Source organism: Ictalurus furcatus, chromosome 11 (assembly GCF_023375685.1).
Source record: "Ictalurus furcatus strain D&B chromosome 11, Billie_1.0, whole genome shotgun sequence".
Lineage (NCBI taxonomy): Eukaryota > Metazoa > Chordata > Actinopteri > Siluriformes > Ictaluridae > Ictalurus > Ictalurus furcatus.
Window position 1 is genome coordinate 10,698,624 of NC_071265.1, and position 24,218 is coordinate 10,722,841.

Here is a 24,218-nt window from a genome sequence, read left to right on the forward strand (position 1 = left end):
GATGTGGACGCCAAAAACTAAACCTTATATATGTCTTTATTTATTTATTTTTAAACACCCCCTGTCTTAGCACTGCTAGCCTGTATGGGAAGCCAAACAACTCAAAAGCTGGTCAAACAGCTACTCAGAAGGACCAACTGATAAGGTGCGGGCGGGTTTTAACCATGCTGCATGGTTTTATTGGCCTTCCAGTGCATGTCATGAGACCTGCGCGACCCACTGAGCAGCACAGCACAAATTCATACTACTGCTATCAACAGTTCCTATAACAGAATATTTGAAACTATTTTAAACAGCCCTAAAATGCTTAACGAAACTGACGAAGCCCTTGAAAGAAACAATAATAGACACACAGCAGAAAACGGTTTACGAGCATAATAAAACTTCAGAGGTCTCACTGAAGTGTATATTAATCATATTCAGATTGTTTATCTTTAAAGGGCAGGAAGACATAACAATAACTCTATTTGTAAGTAATCAAATGATTATATATATTTTCTCTCCCAGTTTATTTTGCGATGTGCATCTCAAAGTGTCGGGAAAACCGATTTCTGGCCACATGCCAATGTCCATGTTGTAAGGTTCACTGTCGAGTCCAACTGCCTTTAATTTAAGCTGATATATGTTAGTTATACTAATGTTTTCACAGCTCCCCTTATTAAAACCAGCCATTTTGCTGGATGTTTTGCCACTCAGTCCGGCCGAGGGGGCATGTTCCGATGGGAAAGTGACATCAATGCATACCCTCTATTGGTCCATGCTGTGCAGTTCTTCTGAGTAGCTCAGTTTGGACTAGTGATGGGGAGTTTGGATCATTTTACTGACTCGGATCTTTGAATCTCGTTCAGCAAAATATTTTTTCACGTCATTTCGTTCATTTCATCCATCCATCCATCCATCCATCTTCTATACCGCTTATGCTCTTCAAGGTCACGGGGAAACCTGGAGCCGATCCCAGGTCCCGATCCGAGTCGTTCTTTTGAGTCTTCGGGTTCGAGTTGTTCATTCATCCCGTGACCGCCCCATAGGCAATGCGCCATGCAGTACCGGAAACAGAAATGAATGTTCATCCCGTGACCGCCCCAAAGGCTGAATGCAGTGAGGCTGTGACGTGACGAATGATCAACTTGAACCCGAAGACTCGAGAGGTGAACTAATCATTTCTGTTTCCTATACAGAACCTATGTGGATGTTGCAGCACATGTGCGGTCGACACAAAATGAACGAATCCCTCTCTGAGGCAACTCGTTGTTCCCGACTCAAATGAAAAATTCGTTCATGAACGACACATCACTAGTTTGGACCAGCTTTTGAGTTGTTTGGCTTCCCATAAGCCTGATTGTACCAGCTGCCCCTCAGTGTGCCTGATGAACTAGCTGAGCGTTAATAATAAACTTTATGCCTGAGGTGATATTGTTTAAACATTTGGTCTTAAATAGGAGTAAATGAATGCTAGGCTAATGCAGCGGTGATATAACCGCAGGCCAGTTTAACATGTTTGCTCAGAGGCTGAGCAGGACCACATGCCCTGGGCTGGCTTTTAACAGCTCAGTTTGGTCTGGTGAAGCCTGGCTGAGAGTATTTAGCCTCATCTAGCGGTAAAATGTAAAACACACTCACACACATACGGTGTTTTGGCGGCGTGAGGGACTCCAGTTCAGTAAGTGCTCTCACTCTCATTAATTCACCTGCATGTATTAAAAAAAAGAAGCTTTCCGGGTGTTTGTAACACTGTAATAAATAACCATTTATTATTGGTGTTTTTTTTTTGGTGGCGGGGGGAACAGGTTAGTATTGTGAAATGAGCTGTTTAAGTCATGGCGAGGAATGTGATTCCGTGGATTTGGCTGAGGAAGCACATCTACATACAGGTAGGAACCGTTCATCGTCTCCACCAGTGGTGCTTTCTGAGGGGATTAAGATTCCTTCTGCACCATTTTTACTCGATTTCACAGTGTAATTAGCACAGGTTTATCTTCTCATGTCGAAACTTTCCTCGGCTCCCTGGTCCTCCGTGCTGCGACTCACCTTCTCTCATAACCGTTTTAGATCCGTTTTTATTTTCTGTAGAACACATATGAATAATAAACGTTAATTTAGCTCGCTGGTTTTATTTTTTTTAACCCCCACAGCCGGTTCACCCAAGATAGGAGATGAGCTGTCACCAAACTGAGGTTGCTACGTCGCTAAAGCACGTCCTCGAGCCCTGCGCACGCGCCGTTGCTGTAGCAACAGCGCTGATGGATAATACTGACTTTATAGCTAGCTAGCTCGTTTATCAATATTTCCCTTTGCCTTCTTTGAAATGCTGTGAAAAACGAGTTCAAGAGAAGACTTAGAATATCCCACCGTGCTGCTGTAGCATGTTTTACACGAGTGACAGCTTGATTAGCAGCTCTTTTTTTTATTACCTACAGAGTCTAATGCTCTCTCTCTCTCTCTCTCTCTCTCTCTCTCTCTCTCTCTTTTTCTCTCTCTCTCTCATATATCAATACTGAACCGCGGATGTACACAAACAAACAGATCAGTTTTCGCTCTGCTTTTATAGCATCCAGTAATATCCTGTCACATAACGTTCAAGAGCAACATCAATGAAATTGAGGAGCGGAGTAACAAAGACATAGTCTGACTCTTTATCTTATTTCGATTCTGATCATACCTGAGTCTAGAGTAATGTTCCTTTACCAAAGTATATATATATTTTTTTAAAAATTGAGTTGAGTACTTAAATCATGTACTGCAATGTCACCATGAACTAGATACACAGCTTATTTAATCAACAAACTGTCTATCTTGGTTATCCTACAACCCCGTCCATCCTGGTTAGTGAAGCTGGCAAGCTTATACTGTACACTAATGCTAATTCTTCACTCATTCTCTGAGAGGATTAAGTGAATTCAGACCAACAGACCAAAGTTACAGTCAGGCAGAACTGACTGGAGTTGGTGGGAGTTAAAGAGCAGCACCACCCAGCTGAAAAATCCAGCTTCATCTGACCAGTTACCAGCTGTCAAAGCTCAGGCTGATCTGCTCATTTTCTCCAGCTTCCTTTTCCTTGACTCAATTGATCAATCCTTGTCTAATTGCCTTGCTGTTTGGTTCCATTCATCCATTTCCCACACCACTTGTCCTACACAAGCTCATGGTGAGCCTGGAGCCTTTCCCAGGGAACTCTGGGCACAAGGTGGGGGATACGCTGGACAGGGTGTCAACTTATCGCAGGGCACACACATTCACACACCATCACACACAATCACACACATTCACACACCCGTTCACAGTTGACAGTTTGGAAATGCCAATAAGCCTACAATGCATGTCTTTGGACTGGGGGAGGAGACCTGAGTACCCAGAGGACGGAGAGAACATGTAAACTCTGTGCACACAAGGCAGAGGCAACCCTAACCCCCAACCCTGGAGGTACGAGGCAAACATACTAACCACTAAGTCACCTCCTGTTGGTTATTGACTTACAAAAAATACAAACAAAAATAACTTGTCAATGATTTAACATTTGTAGAGGAAATTCAGAAACCCGTTTCCTTTCTACTAGCACTTACCAACTGACAAAGATGGTCTACCAGTTTGACCAGCTCACCTGTGTTTGAGTAGCTTTTCAGGCCAAGCAGTGAAAATGACTTCTAAATGCATCAAATTATTTTATTTTGATAAGATCTGAGTCATTTAAAGCATTTAAACAGTGCTCCTTTATCAGCAAATCTTCCAGGAAATGTTGTGAGCTATGCAACAAGATCACCTTGAGCTGGAGACACAGCTTATTTGATTAAACAAATTATTTTTTTTAAAACCTCCTTCACTCTTTGTCTATCTATCTGATAACATGCTTAGTTGTCCCACAGCTCAGATAGAAAACCGACAATCAGACAATGAAAAATCAGACAATGTCTTACTGTAAATGACAGTAATTTGTCAGAGGAGATTTTCAGTAATGGGTTCTGCTGAGTACAGAAAAATACAAAGAGTTGTATTAACGCAGCTTTTGCAAAGTTGCTGCACACACATCTGTGGGGCTTATGGAGCGCTACATCCGATTACTTTGTCATCGCTTGCTGGGGTTTTTTTTTGTTGTTGTTGTTGTTGTTGTTGTTGTTGTTGTTGTTTTTTTTGTTTGTTTTTTTTAGCAATCATGGATCTGGATTTTTCCAGTGGAAAGAGTCTGCAGATACCCTGAACACATTAATATTCTAAACACAATCCAGCTGTCTAAATATCAGACACATTATGCAAACGTGTACCATTGCGTTTATTTTCTGGAGCCATGACAAGTGCATCCCCCCCCCAAACCCCCCCCCCCCCCAAAAAAAAAAAAAAAAACCAAAGTAAATTCACAAAACCCAAACCTGTTAAATTTTTTGATTAAAGACACGTCATTTTAACAGCACTTTTCCTAGTTTTGTTAAAATTGCAGTAACATTCAAGTACACATTTATTCTTGTTTTTAGATTTTTGTTGCTTGTGGTTATAACAGAGTGTTTGGCAGCTGGTGACACAATAGCGGTTTGCCCAAGGGGGGGAAAGACAACAGTAATATAACTGGGTCACTCCATGAAAACTGCAGCCAAATTGTGACATGAGGGTAAAATGAGCATAGAAGAAGGAATTTTGAAGAACATTCCCACCCTTACACTGACTTTACCATCAGACATAATAGCATCTGGGTCAAAGGATAACATCTCCACTTCGCGTAACATGAGTTATGAGGTGTCACGTTTACTGTGTTGCGCATGCAACAAGGACATGAAAATAACAATGAATTTATCAATAAAAATGTTAACAAATAGGAAAACATTTTACAAGTTGAAATTTGGACCAATTTCAAGATCCGTTAACTTGAATATTTCAAGATAAACTTTTAGTCTACATTTACATTTACATTTATTCATTTAGCAGACGCTTTTATCCAAAGCGACTTACAAATGAGGAAATACAAGCAAAGCGATATATCAAGCAGAGAACAATGCAAGTAGTGCTACCATACAAGATCCATTAATTGAGTTCCAGAAGAAGCAAAGTGTGCAGAGTAGAGGTGTAAGTGCCAGAGTAAATTATTATTATTATTTATTTTTTTAATGGGTTATGGGTTGGTTAGGTGTTCATGGAAGAGGTGGGTGTTTAGCTGTTTTTTGAAGATGGTGAGAGATTCTGTGGTCCGGATTTAGGTTGGAAGTTCATTCCACCACTGAGGAACAGGTAGTTTGAATGTTCTTGAAAGGAACCTTGAGCCACGCTGAGTAGGTACTACCAAGCATCGGTTGTTGATTAATCGCAGATTGCGTGAGGGAATATAAGCCTTCAGGAGAGAGTTGAGGTAGGAGGGTGCTGTTCCAGACAAGGTCTTGTAGGTGAGCATCAAAGTCTACATGAAGTCTATTTTTGATCCAATCAGAAAGAATGATTCAGAACACTTGAGATTTTCTTGGGTACAGAGTGCATCACTAGGATGTTAAGGTAAGACCATATCAGATATTAACAGCTTGGATGGTCTTTTTCCTCTTTGGCCCGGAGAACACAATGGCTGTTTCGTCCAAAAACTATTTTAAATGTTGACTTGTCGGACCACAAAACACAATTCCACTGTGCTACTGTCTATCTCGGATGAGACTGAGCCCAGATAAGTTGGCGGTGCTTCTGGACAGTGTTGATGTATGGCTTCTGCTTTGCATAGTAAAGCCTTAACTTGCATCTGTGGATGCAGCGCCGAATGGTGCTGGCTGACAGGTTTACCAAAGTTTTCCCGAGCCCATGTCAGGATATCCATTACAGACTCATGATGGTATTTAAGACAGTGACTTCTGAGGGATCGGAGATCACGCGCACTCAGAAGTGGTTTTCGGCCTTGCCCTTTACGCACTGAGATTTGACCGGATTCTTTGAATCTTTTAATTATATTGTGCACTGGAGAAGGTGAAATGCCCAAAATCCTACCAATTTGACTTTGGGGAATGTTGTTCTTAAAGTGTTGGTTTATTCGCTGACGCATCTGTTGGCAGATTGGCGAGCCTTGACCCATCCTTGCTCTTGATGGACTAGGCCTTTTTTGGAGGCTCCTTATAAACTGTGATTAGACGATTGCCTCACCTGTTTCACATCACCACCTTATTTCAACTTGTCACGTCGCTATTAGTCCTAAATTGCCCCGTCCCAACTTTTTTGGAAGAGGTTGCATGCATCAATTTCAAAATAAACATTTATCTTAAAAAAACTATGCAGTTTCGTATCGTTTTCTTGTTTAAATACAAGTCAAAGTACATTTACAAATCCTTCCTCTTTGTTTTCATTAGCATTTTCCATACTGTCCCATCTTTTTCAGAATTGGGATTGTATAATCTTAAGTTCTGGTAATTTTCTTCTGTTTTTTTTTAAATACCATAAATTGTGCTTGACTGACTGACAAAGAAATATTGTTGTTACTAATGTGAACCCTGTTTTTATTAAAACAGTTTGAATGTAACCCATGCAGACACCAATGGCTACATTTGCAACCACTTTTAAAACACCTCGCACCCAAAACGTGCCGTGACCCTGCGCAACCATTCCCACAGATAATTATTAACTAGTCTCTGTACTAAAATAGAAAGACTTCCATTACAGGAAAGGGTAGGAACTGAAGTAAAAAATAATTACTTTATTAGTTAAGGCAAGGTGCGTCACAATTTCAAACACGGGAGAATGGGGAGAATTTTTTTAATGGGGAGAATTTAGAAAGACATTGTTTTTTGCAGTAATTAGGAACAGGATGACCTTGAAATGATCTTGCCTATATCTCAAGTTGGAACACCTTGCAGTAATCATGATATTTAACAATATTCACTGCAATGTTAAATTTTATTGCCGATGATTTATATGTCTGCAGTTTTTATGGAGTGATCCAAGCCATAGAAGTTGCTCTGTAATATTCTTTCAACAACTACAGTGTTGATCTTGTACTGATTTTTGTTGGGGTGGAAGTAAAAGTGGATTATACAAATTTCCTGGACATTGAAAAGGCCTGTGATGTGTAAAACAATAGTGTGTGATTTGTATTGGTAACAGTAATTGGGAATTAGTGAGTTTCTTCTGGTAGTTTCCTGTGTAGCATCCAAACATCTGTTAACATACACATTGTGGTATAATACACCACATTACATACCCTTTGTTTGTATGGGAAAATGAGCCTAACTAATTAAGCTTAAATTAAAACGCATCGCTATTTTCTTTCTCGGTGAGGTCCAGTTTACCTGCACAGCTACTACTGTCAAGTACTTCAGACCCCTTGCATGACAGTAACAAACCTGCTGGTCTATCTTATCAGATCATTAGTTCAAGCAGACTGTGAGGTTGATGTTTTTGGGAAGTGCAGATATTTCAGAGAATCCATGTGGGACCATCCACAGCAGCAGAGGTTTAAGCATAAGGACAGAAAGCTCCAAGCAGTAGTAGAGCATCAGAATCATAAATCAGAGTGTGAGGAGCCACAGCAGTAGAAGTGTGTCAGGATCTGGCGCCAGCATAGGTAAGCTCTTATCCTACAGTGGTTTAAAAGGGTGATCAGATGGCTGTTACTTTCAACCCCGACAGTGTTCAGTCTTCAGAGGAAGTAGGGCTCCAGATAAGTTCAGAATAGACTGCAGCCTGTTATGTGTATTGTAATAAACAAAGGGAAAGGAAAAGTTCATTTTTATATCAATGTTTGCTGTACCAATCTCAATCTCAGTCAGCGGAGTCTGAGGACGCAGTTCTTTCAGCATGTCCGCCATAGTCATCCATGGATGTGTTGTTGATTCTTATTTCCTCTTATCTTAAATTTATGTCATGACCTAGTGTGTGAGCAGTGATGTCTCAAAGTCAATGAAAGAGACAGTAGTTTCCTGGGAATGGGCTTTTTCTGGCCCACTTTACTCTTAATGGGAGCAAGGTGGAAGCTAAAAAAGCCTTCACGGCCTGCTTGGATGACGTGCTTCTGTCTGGAGAGATTATGGATCAAAATCTATTTATTCCATAAATGTACCCCGTACACAGGACTCTGTCTTGTCAAATTAGAGCAAGAGAATTCAATGAGCACCTATATTACAACCTATATTCAACCTATACAACAATGTACAACATACACCCTGTACATACAGTACTGTGCAATTTTAGGTAGAGCTACAGAAATTCTGTAAAGTGAGTATTCCTTCAAAGTATCTGAATAATTACTTTGAGTCATCAATATAGCGAACAGTGAAACAACCAGTAAAAATGTAGTCTTTGCATTTAAAACAGAATAAGTTCTCTTGGATGCACTCTTCTGTAGTTTTCTAAGGAAACTGGCTTGGTGGTTGTTCCAGGCTTCTTGGTAGCAGGATGGTATGAAGAACCGATTTTGCATAGCACAGGTGGGAGATTCATTCAGCCTATCAGTGACTGTCATGTCAAGATAGTAGATTTAATTTCCACTAAATTTTTTTTTTAAAGGAGAAACTGAAAGTAGTTATATTAAACACACATTGTCCAATCAAAGTACAAATTCCACAAAAGGACAGATGACCGAACCATAGGTTTAGTGCTTTTTGGTTTGAATGAAAGTGTTACAACTTTCTGTTCACCATGTTTGGTGTTCAGAGGAAACGTGGGATGAAGCACAATAGCATTGAGAGCTTGAAACACTCGCAGTAGCGGGTAGTATCTTCCTTTAAGTGTGCGTGTTTAATAGTTTTCCTCACATCATTCCTAATATGCAATCAATGAGACATCATGATATATAATGCATTGCTCAAACCTAATAGTTTAATTGAACATCTCTTGTCTGATCAGTTAATATCATGACCAGCTACCACTGAAATACTGTTATCGAGTACATATTAATATTTATTCCTGGCCTACATCAGGATTTTCCCTGAAGATGTTTACAATCAAGGGCAACATCAGTGTATTAGGTAGGACTATACAAGTGCTAAGTATTTCCTTGGCTATGTATATTTGTATCATTTTGTGGGACTGGGGCAAGATTTTGGAAAGCTGATAATATGGAAGGGTCTAGGAACCAAGTTAGCCTGCAGCATGTATGGTTTACAATGGATTGATTGTAATGTTATACAGAAAGATGGCTGTATGTAAAACGGAGCCCACAATCTTGATTCTGTTTCAGTCTTCTAGCTGCCGTTTTTGTTTACCACTGGGAGGAAATCAACTCTTCTGTGACAGGTTTATATTCACATTTCTCTTAACGTTTCACGTCTCCTCTAGGGACATTCAGGTCTCTGTTTAAGTGACTCTGGACCAGATAAATAAATTACTCTTAAGCAGTCAGCCATGTAGGAAGGGCAGAGGACTTGCTTTCAAAGCACAAATCAGGAAGCAGGTACATGTTCTCCAGTCCAGACAAGTCCAAATCTCAAAGGGCTTTCTAGACCCAAGGATCTATAAATTCTTCTACTGATCTACGTATTTTCGATTTCTTATTATAGCTGACTGGGAAATTCTTTAAGTTATGCACCAAATGTCATGCGTTGTTGATGCAACATGACACAAAATGCACAGAATGAATTTATAGTGCCGTATGAAGTTGATTTAAGTCCCGCTTAGAGGAAATGTTGGCAGCAGATCAGCATTTTTTTTTTTGTTGTTTTTGAGCTGAAATAAGCCTTTGACACCTAGCAGCAAAAAGCAAACATATAGTGGAAATAGACAGAAAAAATTAAATGACCTCAATTTTTGTATGGTCTGTTTCAATATTCACATTTTAATGGTTTGTATTCTATAAAAAATGTCTTTGTAGCGCTTTATACTTTAGGGTTTTTTTTTTGTCCATGCAGAGGAATTCACCCATTATTCAGACTTTACTTCTGTGTAGAGTTTTAGGTTGGTTAACGTGGTAAAAACACCAGGCTCATGCTAGTCTCTTATTAGTTCAGGGCCACTCTCTGAATGGGAGCCTTATTTTAACACTGCTTTGGGCTACAGGCTTTGCCAGTCGTCCAGCCTCCTTTTTTTCTTTGCCCATGAGAATTGAGAACTGAGCTTTCAGAGCACAGGGAACTGTGTCACAAACTAAACGAGGTTGCACAGACTGGGCAGTTAGAAATGTTATACTGCAGCTACAATGCAAATACATAATCTAGGGAATAGCAGTGATTTCACTGATAAGTCATAACACGGATAGGATAAACAATTCAATACCTGTTCAGACATAATACAAAGCCGTAAACCTTTGCTTGTAGCTTTAGCAGAAATAAATCTATATGATCTGAGCAAGAGAGCACTCTGCTAACAAAACATTTTCTTTTCATCTGAAAATAAATTAATGTATTGTACTGTACATTGGGATACTTGTGGGAGATGCTTGTTATGTATATGTTGATCTCTAGGGGTTGTTTTGTGTGGGAAGTTTCACGACCTGACCAGGTTCCACTTTGTAGGCGGATGCTGTCGTGTTGGAATTTTGCCAGTGGGAAGGCTGGGTCGGATGATTGCTGGTTGTCTGAGACGAGATTAATCAGACTACCTAGTGGCCCATGCTGCCTATGTGACATCTCCATCAACAAGCGCATCTCCTGGGAGGAGAAAGAGGCACAGGCATGCTGTGATACAGGGATACAGGGTTGCCAACTCTGCAGATTTCCCATGGAATTGGGATACTTTGAACTTGCTGCTGCAGGTTTTTGTTTTTGTCTGAAATTTTGTGCATCAGTATGCAGACCTCACTCGTGACTACGGACTTAAAGGTGCAATAGTCAATATTTTTCATTTCTTACTAGTAGGAATAATGTGGAAAATTGTGTAAAAGGCTTTTTTTTTTTTTTTTTTTTAAATTAACAGTTTAAGTCATTGTCTCAGAACAAGTGTATTACGAAGCTGAAAAAATAACCCAGCTTGGAAACCTGCTTTCTGAGAAGGTCCGGAAGGTTTGTTTACATGTGCGTTGGTCTCTTGTCAGTCATTATATAGACACCTCCCCCTAATGCCCTTCACATGAGAGATGGGCGATATCTTATTGTTTGCAATATACCGGTAGAAATTCTCCGCACAATAAGAATTCGTCTTCCCGTGATAATAACAATAAAGCCTAGTTGATGACGTATTTCTGTGTGTGACGTTCCGCGACCCATTCGCAGCTCATGTGCAGAGTGAAAACAAGTATGGCGGAAGGCGGACATGAAGCTGAGGAGGAGTTGATCTCTAAATGAGAAGCTACCTGTACAATCTGGAACTGGTTTGGTTACAGAAAATCAGTTTTATTTTTAGATTAATGTTTGTGTTTCTGAGGTTCTCAAGATCATAGATATCACTTGTAGCTAAAAACAGTGGTGCATGGTACTATATTTATATCGTCACTAATATCATTATCACAATAAATACCAGAGAATATCGTGATCTAGTTTTAAGTCCATGTCGCCAATCCCTACTTCACATTATCATAAATCATCATGAGGAGAGGGTGCATGTTTGTAGAGTTGTAAGTTGGCTTTCAAGCAGTTGAATGTCTGCATGCGTTTGAAAGTGATGTGATGAGTTTTTACTGATGGTAACTCTAATTAGCATGCTAAGTCCAGTTGAACTATCATAAGTTTGGGGGTGAAGCTTTCTGTACATGAGTGGAAATGGGGGCAGACAATAAAGACATCTTATTCAACTCCCATTTCACTACTAGTGTGCCCCCCCCCCCCCCCCCCCACAACACACACACATCGACTTAATCAAAACTGGAAAAATTGGTAATATATTAGACTCGGCCTATTATTCTTATTTGAATGCAGTCATCTTATTCATACATCATCGAATTAGTCTTTTCTATTTTTTAAATTTTTAAGTTGTCTCTTGCTTTTTTGTTACATCATGTTGCACTGGACAGCAAAGGAAAAAAAAAACACAATCTGCTTCTTCAGTCTGCATTTTCTTTGCTCCAATATTCAAGCTTAAAGGCATGTGCTTGTGTTTAAAGGCAGTGAGTTAGACGCTATTTTAAAAAAAAAAAAAAAAAAAAAAAAAAAAAGGGGGTGTTGGACACTTCTACTCAAGAAAATCTGGCAACCTCAGAGAAGACCAGAAAATCAACTTAAGCAGCCGTGTAACTAAACTCTGAATATGAGTAACTTACCCTGTGTAAATATTCACAGAATTTTTGTACTCAAGTCACCAACTCTCAATATGGCCTATAGTATTTGAGATGAATTGGTGTATTAGAAAAAATAAGATTTGTATCTATGATAAATGCACATGAAATAAAATATAGTAGACAACTTTTACTGTATACATATGTATAGTGTACATCCTAGGATTGGTGTACTCATTCTTAGAGGTATTCTGTATTTGACAGTATACAGTATGTAAGAATATTCTTAGGAGCTTGATGAAAGAGCTGTTTATTATATTAAAATTGCAGGGTTTATTTAAAACATGTAGCATATTTCAGTGTAAATATGGCAATACAGTTGCAGTGGAATTTGACAGGACCATTGGGTTGCTTTTGAACTACACTATGGCCAAAAGTATGTGGACACCTGACCATCACACCCATATGTGCTTGTTGAACATCCTGTTTCAGATTTGGCCCCCCTTTGCTGTTATAATAACTTCCACTCTTCTGGGAAGCCTTTCCACTAGATGTTGGAGTGTGGCTGTGAGGATTTGCCCATTCAGCCACAAGAACATTAGTGAGGCCAGGTCACTGATTTTGGGTGCGGAGACCTGGTGCACATTTGTGTTCTAGTTCATGAGGTCAGGGCTGTGTTAAGGCCACCCAAGTTCTTCATGCCAACCTTGGAAAACTATGTCTTAATGGAGCTCGCTTTGTGCACAGGGGCATTGTCATGCTGGAAAAGTTTGGGTCTTAGTTTCAGTGAAGGGAAATTGTAATGTACAGCCTAGAAAGACATCCTATACGATTGTGTCCTTCAAAGTTTGTAGCAACAGTTTAGGAAAGACCCAGATATGTCTGTGATGGTCAAGTGTTCACATACTTGGCCATATAGTACGTGCAGACCATATAGTGTAGACTTCAATGGATGTTGGGCTAGTTTTGTCACCTAGATCTGGCAACCTTGCTGGGAAATCTTTAAATCTTCCTTTCTTAAAAAAAAAAATGTAGAGAATAATTTTGTTTATCTTATAAATAATCACTTTGTGTATGCTTTTTGCTTCAAGCACAAGATGGTACCACCACTGTGGGAAGGCAAGGATGTTGTACGTTATTTTTGCCGACAAGTTGTTCTGACACGGCCTTCTGCAACCACAATTATTTGCCAAGGATCCATCTGGGAAGCAAATTGAGTCATTACATTTCACAGTGCAAGATAAGAGCATGTCCCATTCAGTGCATCTCCTTCCCAAAGGAAATATGACTCCCACCCCCCTTTTATGGCAAATTGCACCATTCAGATTGTGTATGAAGCAAAGGGTGCAGAGCGAAGAAGCTAATTATTGTTATTGCCGCGCCGCTATTTGTGTTTTGCTAATATGTAGCACAATCAGCAATTATCTCTCTCAAATCCGGACCCATCTTTATCTTTCTCATTTTCTCACAAATATATGGACCCTAGCACACTCTGAGAACCCCCGTGTTTCCTTTCATATTTACAGAAAGCAGTCCCACTGCATTTCTGCTTTATACTGTGCTCTTACTCGTTCATCACCTCTCTTTTCCTCCATCATTCCTCCTGTTTCTTTGGCTATCGTTCGATCGTTCATCACTCTGATGAGGAGGGGGCCATTAGGGAGAGGGCACAGAGGAATCACTTTATGAACATGAATTATGTATGGCTGATAAGGAGGAGGCAAAAGCGAATATGAACGCAATACTTCTTTCTTTTCATATCTCTCCCAGTAGCAGAAGATATTGTGAATGAAAAGCAAATGCAACGGACCTGCTAGATGGTACATACCTGCAGTGTGACGCATTTCTGAAATCCCACTCCAGTCATCGAGAGAGCTGAGTGGAAAAACTGTGTGACTTGTGGCCCACAGGGGGTAGATTACAGTCCCAGAGCACAGTGTGTGTCTGAGAGTCTATCAGGATGTTGGTCCTCCTGTGTTGCTGTCAACCCAAACAAGCCATTTTTAGCTTAACTGCAAATCAGCAAGGATTGTTTAAATGATGTATGCAAATCTCCTCAGGGATTACTTCCTTCTCAGTGCCATGTGGCTTTTTAACATGCAAGAATACAAATCCTTGTATTTAAACATGTGATCTTCAGATATAGCTTGAATTAAAAAACAAAAAAACATACCTAGTCTCCATAACTAGTGGACAAATGTATAAGTTGGGATGTAAATACAGAAAAAACTATGGAAGTCCATATAAAGGGTCTTTTTTTTTTTTTTTTTTGTACATAGGACCTTTTTAATCAGAGCATAGAGCATCTTAATTTGAGATATTGCTTATCTCGAGGACTAAATGTTTCATGTATAAAATTATGACCTGATGAGTGCTTGGTTAGCTTATCCTTTAAAAAAAAAAAAATCTGTTTTTATGTAGATCTCATACTAAATAGCATTAGATCTTCAAACGAAATACAATATAAAGCAAATACAACCTGAATAAATGCAAAATATAGTTTTTGGTGGGTCCTAAACATCACCTTAAAGGCCCACCTGTCCTGAGCATCATTCTGGTATGCTGCTTGTAGCCCATTTTATCCTCTGCCAAATGATATAAGTAAGCCATCTTAACATTTTAACCCTGGTAGTTTAACACACACTTTCATCCATCCAGACTGTTGCTATTAATCATGTGACCATAATAAGTTTGTTTCATATTTATGAATCAAAGAGATTCAGTTTAGCCTTGTCTCAGCTGACAGTTAACAAAGTGTCTGACATTTTTACACTTTCCTGGTCACAAGCTTCAGAACCTTGAAGATTGCAGTCTGATTGACGAACAGAATCTAGTGACTGTGCTACGCTTCATGCTCTGTGTCTGAGTTTGGCCAGTGTTAAAGAGCAGCGGCACACTAGTTTATCAAAATGTAGGAGCCTCAATAAAAGACTTCCAAAAACTTGTTTTTGGATGTATACAGTCATGTCAAAAAAAATAAGTACACCCCATGAAAAAAAAAATATATATATATATTTTTTTTTACATATTTGGACAAGCAGACAGTTGATCCTCTTTGAAACATTGCCTATTAATAAAGTTGATACACTCTATGAAATGACAAATAAAATTGACATTTTGTACTAATTTTCACAATTTAAATGAATAAAAAAACAGATCAGTCATATGGAAACAGTAAGTTCACCCCTACGTTTATCACAACTTCAAATCCATAAAATTAAAATCAGGTGATCAAGATTGGGTACCAGTGATCAAAACCTTCTAAGGGAGTGCAGGTGGAACCGGTCTTATTTATACCCCTCTCATATCTAGTGTCTGGTGTTCCCTTTGCTATTGATGTTTGTGCTGTCGTCTTGCCAAGATCTTAAGAGTTCTGTAAGGCCTTCAGAAAAAAGGTTGTGGATGCCTATGAGTCTGGCAACGGATTTAAAAAGCTCTCCCAATTATTTGAAATGCGTCATTCCACTGTAAGGAAAATAATCTACAAGTGGCACAGATTTCAAACGACTGCCGATTTATGCAGGTCTGGCCGTCTCAGTAAATTCAGCCTAATTCAGACCACCTGATTCAAAAAGTCTCCAAGAATCCCACAATTTCATCACGGGATCTGCTAGTAAGTCTTGCAACTGTTGGTGTCAAAGTTCAGTATTCAAATATGAATATTGAGGGTAGTGCATTTCTTGTTAATTGAGGGGGAAAAATATGTTTGTTGTAAATGGAGAGAAATAAAATCTTTCAGTGCCAATGTAGGATTACAGTTTGCCAAGCAATGCCAATGTATTATTAGTTGTGCTGTTGGAGTACAATTAAAATTACAAGTAAATCCTATAGAACCTCAAAGTCTGTAGGCTTGGCATTTGGTCAGTAGATGTCCTCTAAATCTTTCACACAGTTTCATTAAAAGTGATGGATATAAGCCTTTGAGGTGCAGTGAGGTCTGGATGTATCTGTGCCGTTACAGCCTCGCCTCTTCTCTCTTGCTTCTATTAATGAAAAGCAGAATGAACAACCTCAGATCAATAACCTGTCATTGATTAGCTCTTCTTCAGTCTTGAACACCACTACCCTGAAGATAAACAATCCACATTAGCAGGGATGAAGTTAAATTCTCCACACATTAATGGAATAGGTCACGTAGCCTATGTATTGCTTTTGTGCACTATTTTGTAATGTTACACCTATAATGGTCTGGAGATGGATGCTGCTTGATTGACCACTCAGGGATCGATATATTGTGGGAAGTATTTACGCCATGACAGCATGTCCTTAGAGTTTAACACCACCGATTATTATTTAAAAAACTATTTTTTAAAATAGTGTTCATGTGAGATTTCATTACTGGCAAATTCATGTCTGCAAATTGTTTCTTGAAGACTTATCACAAAAAAAATACAAAAAAAATTTAATCATAATGTTTAAGTTGAACACAGTTGCAGTGTTCACACCACTGAATAAGGATCTTGGGAAGCAGCAATGCTCTAAAAATAACAAGGTATTTATCCCATAATGTTAATGCCAGCACGCAATATGTTTTACATGTTGAAAATTATTGTAAAGACTTAAAGCAATGGCCAAGGCAAGATCTGTTGCTTCTGTTCATGTTCAGAATGCAAGGTATTCAACAAAGTTGCATCATTATTATTAAACCATGGTGGCACAGTATCACCATCTCTCAGCTCCAGGGTGTCTGGTTTAATACTGGGTTTGGGTTACTGTTTGCATGGAGTTTCGCATGTTCTCCCAATGTTTGTGTGGATTTTCTTTCGGTTCTCCGGTTCACTCCAGGTTTACATAGAGAAAGCTACAGTAAATTAGCCGTAGGTGTGAATAAGTAAGTGTGTGTGTGTGTGTGTGTGTGTGTGTGTGTGTGTGTGTGTGTGTGTGTGTGTGTGTGTGTGTGTGTGTGTGTGTGTGTGTGTGTGTGTGTATGGTGCTATACAATGGACTGACATCTCATCCAGGGTTGCAGTTCTCTTGCCTTGTGCCCAGTGTTCCTGGGATAGGTTTCTTCTAAATATGAATAAAATAATTGTATTAAACCAGCTTATCTAATGCTATAAAAAAATTCATCAGATATACTGTATGTTAAAATCTAAAAAAAATAAACCTATTTGCATTTGGTAGTGGAAAAATGGAATAGGAAAAATTCACAGTATGATGACCATGCAACCTTTTACATTACAGTTTTTGGTGTATCAGGGTATCTGCTTACATTTTCAAAGAGGATAACATTGAATTTTGTAACATTTGAACATTGAAGTTTAGCATTTAATAGTTTTATTATTGAAAAATTCTCTTAAATTCTCTTATTGTCTATATATTATTAAATATATGGAACATTTTTTAAAAAGCTTGTTTCCTCGTTAGTCAGTTTGTGTCATTATGGTATAGATGTCAATTTCGTATATATAAACCATATACATCTGACTAACTAGAGTGTAAATGCATCAAACTACATTTGTATTTTTAAAACCATTTTCTCAAAATATATATATTTTTAATATTCAGAACCAAAAACCTCTGTATCTAGACCACATGCATTCATGAAATTTTACATGTTCGTTCTCCTCCATATTTAGAAGGATATTGCAGAGGATTTTCCTAAAATGTTGGTTATTGTTGATTTACCGTAGATATTTTTTTAACTGAAACATGAAAACTAAATTTTTATTAAAATATTTTTTAACATTGCATGCTATTCTGTTGATTAACCAGTACAAAATGATATTGATGGAATGATCTTTCCTTTCTGTAAAACACTTTTTCTTGAGTGTCTTCACAGTGAAATAAACATTTTTATTCTAACAACATAAAATAAGTAGATTTTTGGAAATATGTGTATTTACTTAGTCAGTACCTAAAAAATGCTTGTAGAAATACCAGAAATTGACAGATAAAGAATTTACTATACAGTTTTAAAAAATTTACCCAATTCACCTGTAGTGTATTTCCTCAACTGTAAAACTGTCAGATATCCTTGGCATTGTATACCCTGTTCCTGTTGTGTCCAAATTATTTGAAGCTTAATGTAATAACCTTTCTTAATGACTTGAAAATGTGTATGCATTTCCTCTGAATCAAACTCTTGAGCCACTTTCTGTAAAATACTGGAAATCTAGTACTAACGGCTTTGAGTGTCTAGAAAAGTGCTATATAAATGTAAGGAATTACAAGGTTGAGTGAAGTTAATTCACTTTTATCTACAGTTTGTGTATTTCCATCTAAATGTCCCAGCAGAGCATCATCTGAAAGAGCTTGATGGAGGTTTTTGTGCTGTTGAAGTTGTAATACAAAGTGTGCTTGGCTCAAATTCACTTACACTCTACTATACTTCCAGCACTATTATGAATGTTTTTTTGCTTTTCTTTATTTGGCCCTGGCTTTTACAATTAATAGAAAAAAAAACTCAGAATCTGCCCAACAGTGTGTTTTTCTCTGTGTGTGTGTGTGTGTGTGTGTGTGTGTGTGTGTGTGTGTGTGTGTGTGTGTGTGTGTGTGTGTGTGTAATATATGTTTTACATTGACTCGGTCACAAAGGCAGTAAATACTCTGAAGCAGGAGAGCAGCACTTTCGATACACATTTATTCACTGACCAGCAAGAACACAACATGGAACAGAGAACTTATTCCTCTAATTAAGTGAGCGTTGCCATGGTAACACCTCAAAACACCAGAGAGCAATCAGTCAACCCAAGTGGCTTAAAGCTATTAAGGTTAACCTCTGTAGTTTGGTTTTTGGTCTAACTATGGTTGGTACCATGATTAAGGACATCCAGTGTGACTAATTTTGTACTGTTACAACCTGGAACTGAAAAGGGCTTAACTGGGATATACGTATATGTATGAATCTACATGATCTAGCCCATAATATTAAAGTTGGTGCAGACATCAACATACTTTGCAAAATGATTTACAAATTTTACAAAAATTAAGTTTTTTTGTAAATAATACATCATAATTAACCCCTATAGGTGTGAAAACTCAAAATTAGCTCTGCTGCAATTAGTTGCCTTTAGATATCTTGTAATTAGTTGAATGGAGTGCACATGTGGCAATTAAAGTGTCACTTGACCTATTTTTCAGCAGGGACTGGTAAACTGGTTATAGCTGAAGGCAACATGAATGGAGCTGAATACAGGACAATCCTAGAAGAAAACCTTTTACAGAGACATGGGCCTGGGGTAGAGGTTCACCTTCCAACAGGACAATGGCTTTAATCATGCTGCCAAAGCTACACTGGAGTGGTTCAAAAGCAAGAACCTGAATATGTTCGAATGGCCCAGTCAAAGCCCAAACCTCAGTCTGATTGAGAATCTATTGCAAGACTTGGCAGTTGCTGTTAACCATTGGTCTCCATCCATTCTAATAGAGCTTGAGCAATTTTGCCAAAAAGAATGGGGAAAAAATACACTGTGTGGCTAAAGAAAGTGGACACCTGACCATCACACCCGTAAGTGACCATTCCAAAACCATGGCCATTAACACAGAGTTGGTGCCCCCCTTTGCTGTTATAATAACCTCCACTCATCTGGGAATGCTTTCTACTAGATTCTCCTAGATCATTGTCATGATGAAACCGGTTTGGATCTCTTAGTTCCGGTAAAGGGAAATCCTAACGATAACTTTGTGGGAACAGTTTGGAGAAGGTCAGCATATGGGTGTAATGGTCAGGTGTCCACATACTTTTGGCCATATAGTGTATCAGAATCCAGGTGTGGAAAGCTGATAGAGGCATATCCCAATAGACTTGGGCTGTAATTATAGCCAAATCGCTGTATTGCTATGCCCAATGCTTGTGCAATGACTCAATTTTCTCTCTTTTCTCAGCTTCAACATGGCTTGCTTTCCTCTCAAAGACCACTCTCTGTTCTTCATTTTTGTTTTATCCTTTTTAACAACAAATGCAGTCTTCACAGATGAAACCTAGGCCTCAAACCAATAAAAGACTTTCAGAACTATGAATTCTTTAAACAATCAATCTAACAGGACACACCTTGGCAGCAAGAAATGCCTATCAGTTGCATGTTCCAATATTTTTGATCACAGGGGGCTGGGTTCAAACAAAAGGTAGCCATGTTCCAAGTTGTTTCACAGCTATATGTATATATCAGGAAATGAAAACTGAAATTCTGATCTATTGTCTCATTCAACATTTGATCTCAAACCTAAATGTCTTCAGTGTATAGCAAAAACAATAGAATTGGCTTAGTTGTTCCAATACTTTCAGAGGGGGCTGTACTTCAGGAAAATTTTTTGCATTTTATTTTCTTGAAGAAAATGACTATTTTATTGTGTAGCACACTTGGTCATTTAAATGTGCTTTATGAATATATGTTGCTTGATATATTTTTTTTTTTTTTTTTTTTTTAATTATTGTTCATGTTCCTTAGACAAATTAAGCCAAGCACAAAAAGATTTAGTATTTTTACACTTTTAGCTTCACCAGAACACTTTTGGTATTTGTATACAGGGTAAGGACAGGCTTCATAGAAATGTCACAGGATAGTAGTTTGTTATCGGGTCGAATTACTATGTGCAATCTAAAAGCAATGGGGATTTTTTTTTCCAGTTATTTTGACCTTTTCAAGGCCACTCCGAATCTCTCCAATAAACAGAGCTGGAAGATCTCCTCCTCTTTCAAACCGTCACACTAATAGCTCATGTTTACCAGACAGTGTGGTATGTCACAGTATGGAAACAAATCTGTGGTATCCTGCTTTGTTGTTACTTTTATTGCCAAGATATCCAAGTTGAATTCGGTTGCCCTTCTTGCCAGGAGAGTACTGAACAAAGACATATAGAAATAGTGTACACCACTGATTGTTCAAGGACGGTCACCACAAACTCGTCATAGGCCATTACTTCAGTAAACAACAGTATAGTGGTGCTGCAGGTAGTGTTGCCACCTCATAACTCCAGTGTTATGGTTCTAGCCTGAGCTCGGATTACTGTCTGTGTACTCCCCATGTGCATGTGAGTTTCCACTGGGCTTTCCAGTTTCCTTCCACTTTCCAATATCATACCAGTGGATTGGTGACTCTAAATTGCCCCTAGATGTGTACGAGCATGGAGCACTGTAATGGGCTGGTGTCCCATAAAGGGTGCATTCCAGTGTTCCTTGTGGAATAGGCTCAAAGACTAGGAAAAATGGTTATTGAAAATGAATGAATGAAAATGGGTGGTGCTATTTATCATTTGCAATTCAAAATAAACTGAATTATATTTTTATATAATATATAAAAAAAAAATTTTTTTTTAAACATGAGAAATTGGTTTGGTCAGAAAGCTCTGACAATTTCATCTTTGGAGGTTTCCCAGTTGAAATGTGGTAATTGTGATTATTTTCCCTTTGTGTTAACATTAGTGTCATGTGGGAAATGATGTCACCACCCTGCCATTTTCAGAGAACGCTAACTACTTTCATGGGCATGCACTACACTAGGGTATGGATAATTCTGGACTTGGATTGGTAACTGTACTATGTCGTACCGTCTGGTGAAAAGTTCTGCAACACTCTCCCACACGTTAATCCTGTAGTGACAAGTACACTGGATTATGTGGGAGAATGAAGGAGAGCACAGGATGCCAGACCACCCATATCTGTCAGCATGCCTAAGTGATTCAGAGAGAGAGAAGTGGGGGGGAAGCAGAAAGATACTTAATGGGGGTTTAGGGGAATGAGCAGAAGGGGAAAGTAAGATGGAATAGTGATGGCTACATTAGCATCTCTCTGAGTGCTCAGGGGAGACAGGAAGCAATGGCCTGTCATTAGTGGAGCCACAAGGGGAAGAAAAAGGGAGGGAGATTAGATTAAATTAACAGACTGACGGACTGAATCTGACTGCTAGATCTATTCTGCCAGTGAAGGAAACGAGGAAGGATGATACACTGTGTATTTATTCTCAGCCCTCCTAATTACATGCATCAAGTCTTGTCTCTGTCCTGGCACTCAGGTGTTGGAATGAATCTTCCCCCTCTGTCTCTGTCTTCAAACTTCAACCCTCCATTTGTACGGTTTTTGTTGCTACACTAACTTCTCTCCAACATGGCATTATCACAATGATATTCTTAAACCATGTCCTATTTGTAATAGCATGAGGCGATGTTTTTAATAGAGACTTGAACACTTCTGTAATGGCATCGTAGTGCCTTACTTAAAACGCAAATCAGTCAACTTCCCATTGGCATGTTCAATTATAATGCTTGAGCATCATTCAAGAAAATGAACGAAGACGCTCCAGTCTCCAAGATAAGTTCATTATCAAGTAGTGGCAGTTAAATCACAACCTCTTAAAACAGAGGGCCGATTAAAATGTTTAAAAGATTTTTCTGCGGATACATTATCAACATGTTTTAAGAAGCTGGAGGCCTGATTTACAACCTCTTTGCATAAGGCTAGGACAAGCAAAAAGCACATGAGTGGAGACATACATCACTGTCAAACCCGGGACAGATAATCATTAACTAATGAATGAAAGAGGCTCCTTCAAGTCTGTGATTTGTCTGCTAATCCTCTGCTGTAAGCATAATTTAATGTGTCATCGGTGATGATGTATGTTTATATATGCTGAGATCATTTACAGCGAGCAATCATTTTAGTGCAGCTGTAATAATAACAAATGTTTGCCCTGGACTTGAGTCAAAGTGCTTAAACCAAATAGAAAGGCCTAGAATCAATTGTGCTGTGCATTTATGGTGTATTTTTGATGTGAAGATCTTAACACCTCTGATCTACTCCGAGTCCAGTTTAAAAACATGTTCAGTATTTCTGACTCCTCATCCTGTAGTGTGGGTAGAACACTGACGTCTCGTGAAAACACAACGTAACCTTGACGTTGTGTGAAGTAGCCGAACAATTTTACACCATGTTTGTTTTGATCTGCAGTTACATTTGCTTATTCTGTGAGAATTTGTTTGTTGGGAATCGTGAGCAAAGTCTGAAAAGGTTGTGTTTTTGGTTTTTTTTGCTTATTAAGTGGACAAATCTTGTAGTATGATGGTTTTGATGACTGGATGATGAACCAGGACAAAAAAAAAATCTGTCCTGATATTTTAGGTCTTTCATCTTTAACAGCTGTAACTGAAGAAAGAATAAGCAAGTGTTTAATGGAAACCATTAGGCCAATGATTGATCTTTTTTCCCGCACCCTCTTTAATATGAATTTTCTATAAATAATAAATTTACTATAGCTGCATGCTGATGTGTATATAATCTTCTGAAATGTGAAAAGTAATTTTTCGTTCATTTCAGTAACCTCTTTATGGCCGGTTCAGGGTCGTGGTGGATCTCGAACCTGTCCCGGGAACACTGAGATGGAGACAGGAATACCCCCCGGAATGGATCCCATTTCATAGCATTTTTAAAATAATGATCTATCCTACTGCAGTCTTAAGTACTTAATGTGCAGCTTTCTTGTTGCACGAGGCAGGTTTTAATATTCAGTTTTTTCTAAGAATTAGAGGTGTCCATTCAGAAAGGCATTGATGTTAATAATTTATTCCCCTTTATAAATATTGCAATAACGCTAACATCATTGAGGCTTTAGATTTCTGTGGCATATGGCGCACTATAATAGGAATATAGCCTTCTGCTTTCGCATCATGTTGAGTGTTATCACCTTCGCATCTGTTGGTAACAGCCCGACTCTCACCTCCTCAGTACAACTTGTTCTGTCTCTCATCTGTCATCCTGTCTATTCAATATGCTGTCAGAAAACACTGTCACCTTTATTAGGTTGTTCGCTGCTGTTTTCTGCTCTTGCTGCAGGCGAGTGCTTTTATGCCAAGAACTGTTTTATTGTGCAGGCATGGCTCACAGGTGGCGAAGATTAAGTACAGTAACAACTGGAGCAGAGACCTACCTCTTACTCCTCCAAACCACTCGATTGCTGTCAGGAAATAAATGAAGCTGCTCTCTCTCTTACACTCCCTCTCTCTTTTTCTCTCTCTCTCTGTAAATGGTGAATGGCGCACTTATATAGCGCTTTTATCCAAAGCGCTTTACATTGTGTCTCATTCTCACACACACACACACACACACACACACACACACACACACCAATGGTAGCATTACTGCCATGCAAGGAGCTAACTTGCCATCGGGAGCAACTTGGGGTCAGTGTCTTGCCCAAGGACACTTCAGTATGTGGAGTCATGCGGGCCGGCAATCGAACCTCCAACCTTAAGA

At 38.8% G+C, this 24,218-nt stretch overlaps 1 protein-coding gene across 2 annotated transcripts in view; it reads left to right on the forward strand.

Annotated features, from left to right (window-relative positions):
• Nucleotides 1-1,412: 1,412 nt before the first annotated feature.
• dipk1ab (divergent protein kinase domain 1Ab) overlaps nucleotides 1,413-24,218 on the forward strand; it is a 28,224-nt gene continuing 5,418 nt past the window's right edge. The window contains exons 1-2 of one of the 2 annotated variants that reach the window (XM_053636229.1): nucleotides 1,413-1,660; nucleotides 1,788-1,871. In XM_053636229.1, the coding sequence (XP_053492204.1) occupies nucleotides 1,818-1,871 (54 nt within the window). In that variant the 5' untranslated portion in view covers nucleotides 1,413-1,660; nucleotides 1,788-1,817. Of the gene's footprint in view, nucleotides 1,661-1,727; nucleotides 1,872-24,218 lie in introns of those variants that run through there. The other variant, XM_053636230.1, reaches the window with a different exon arrangement.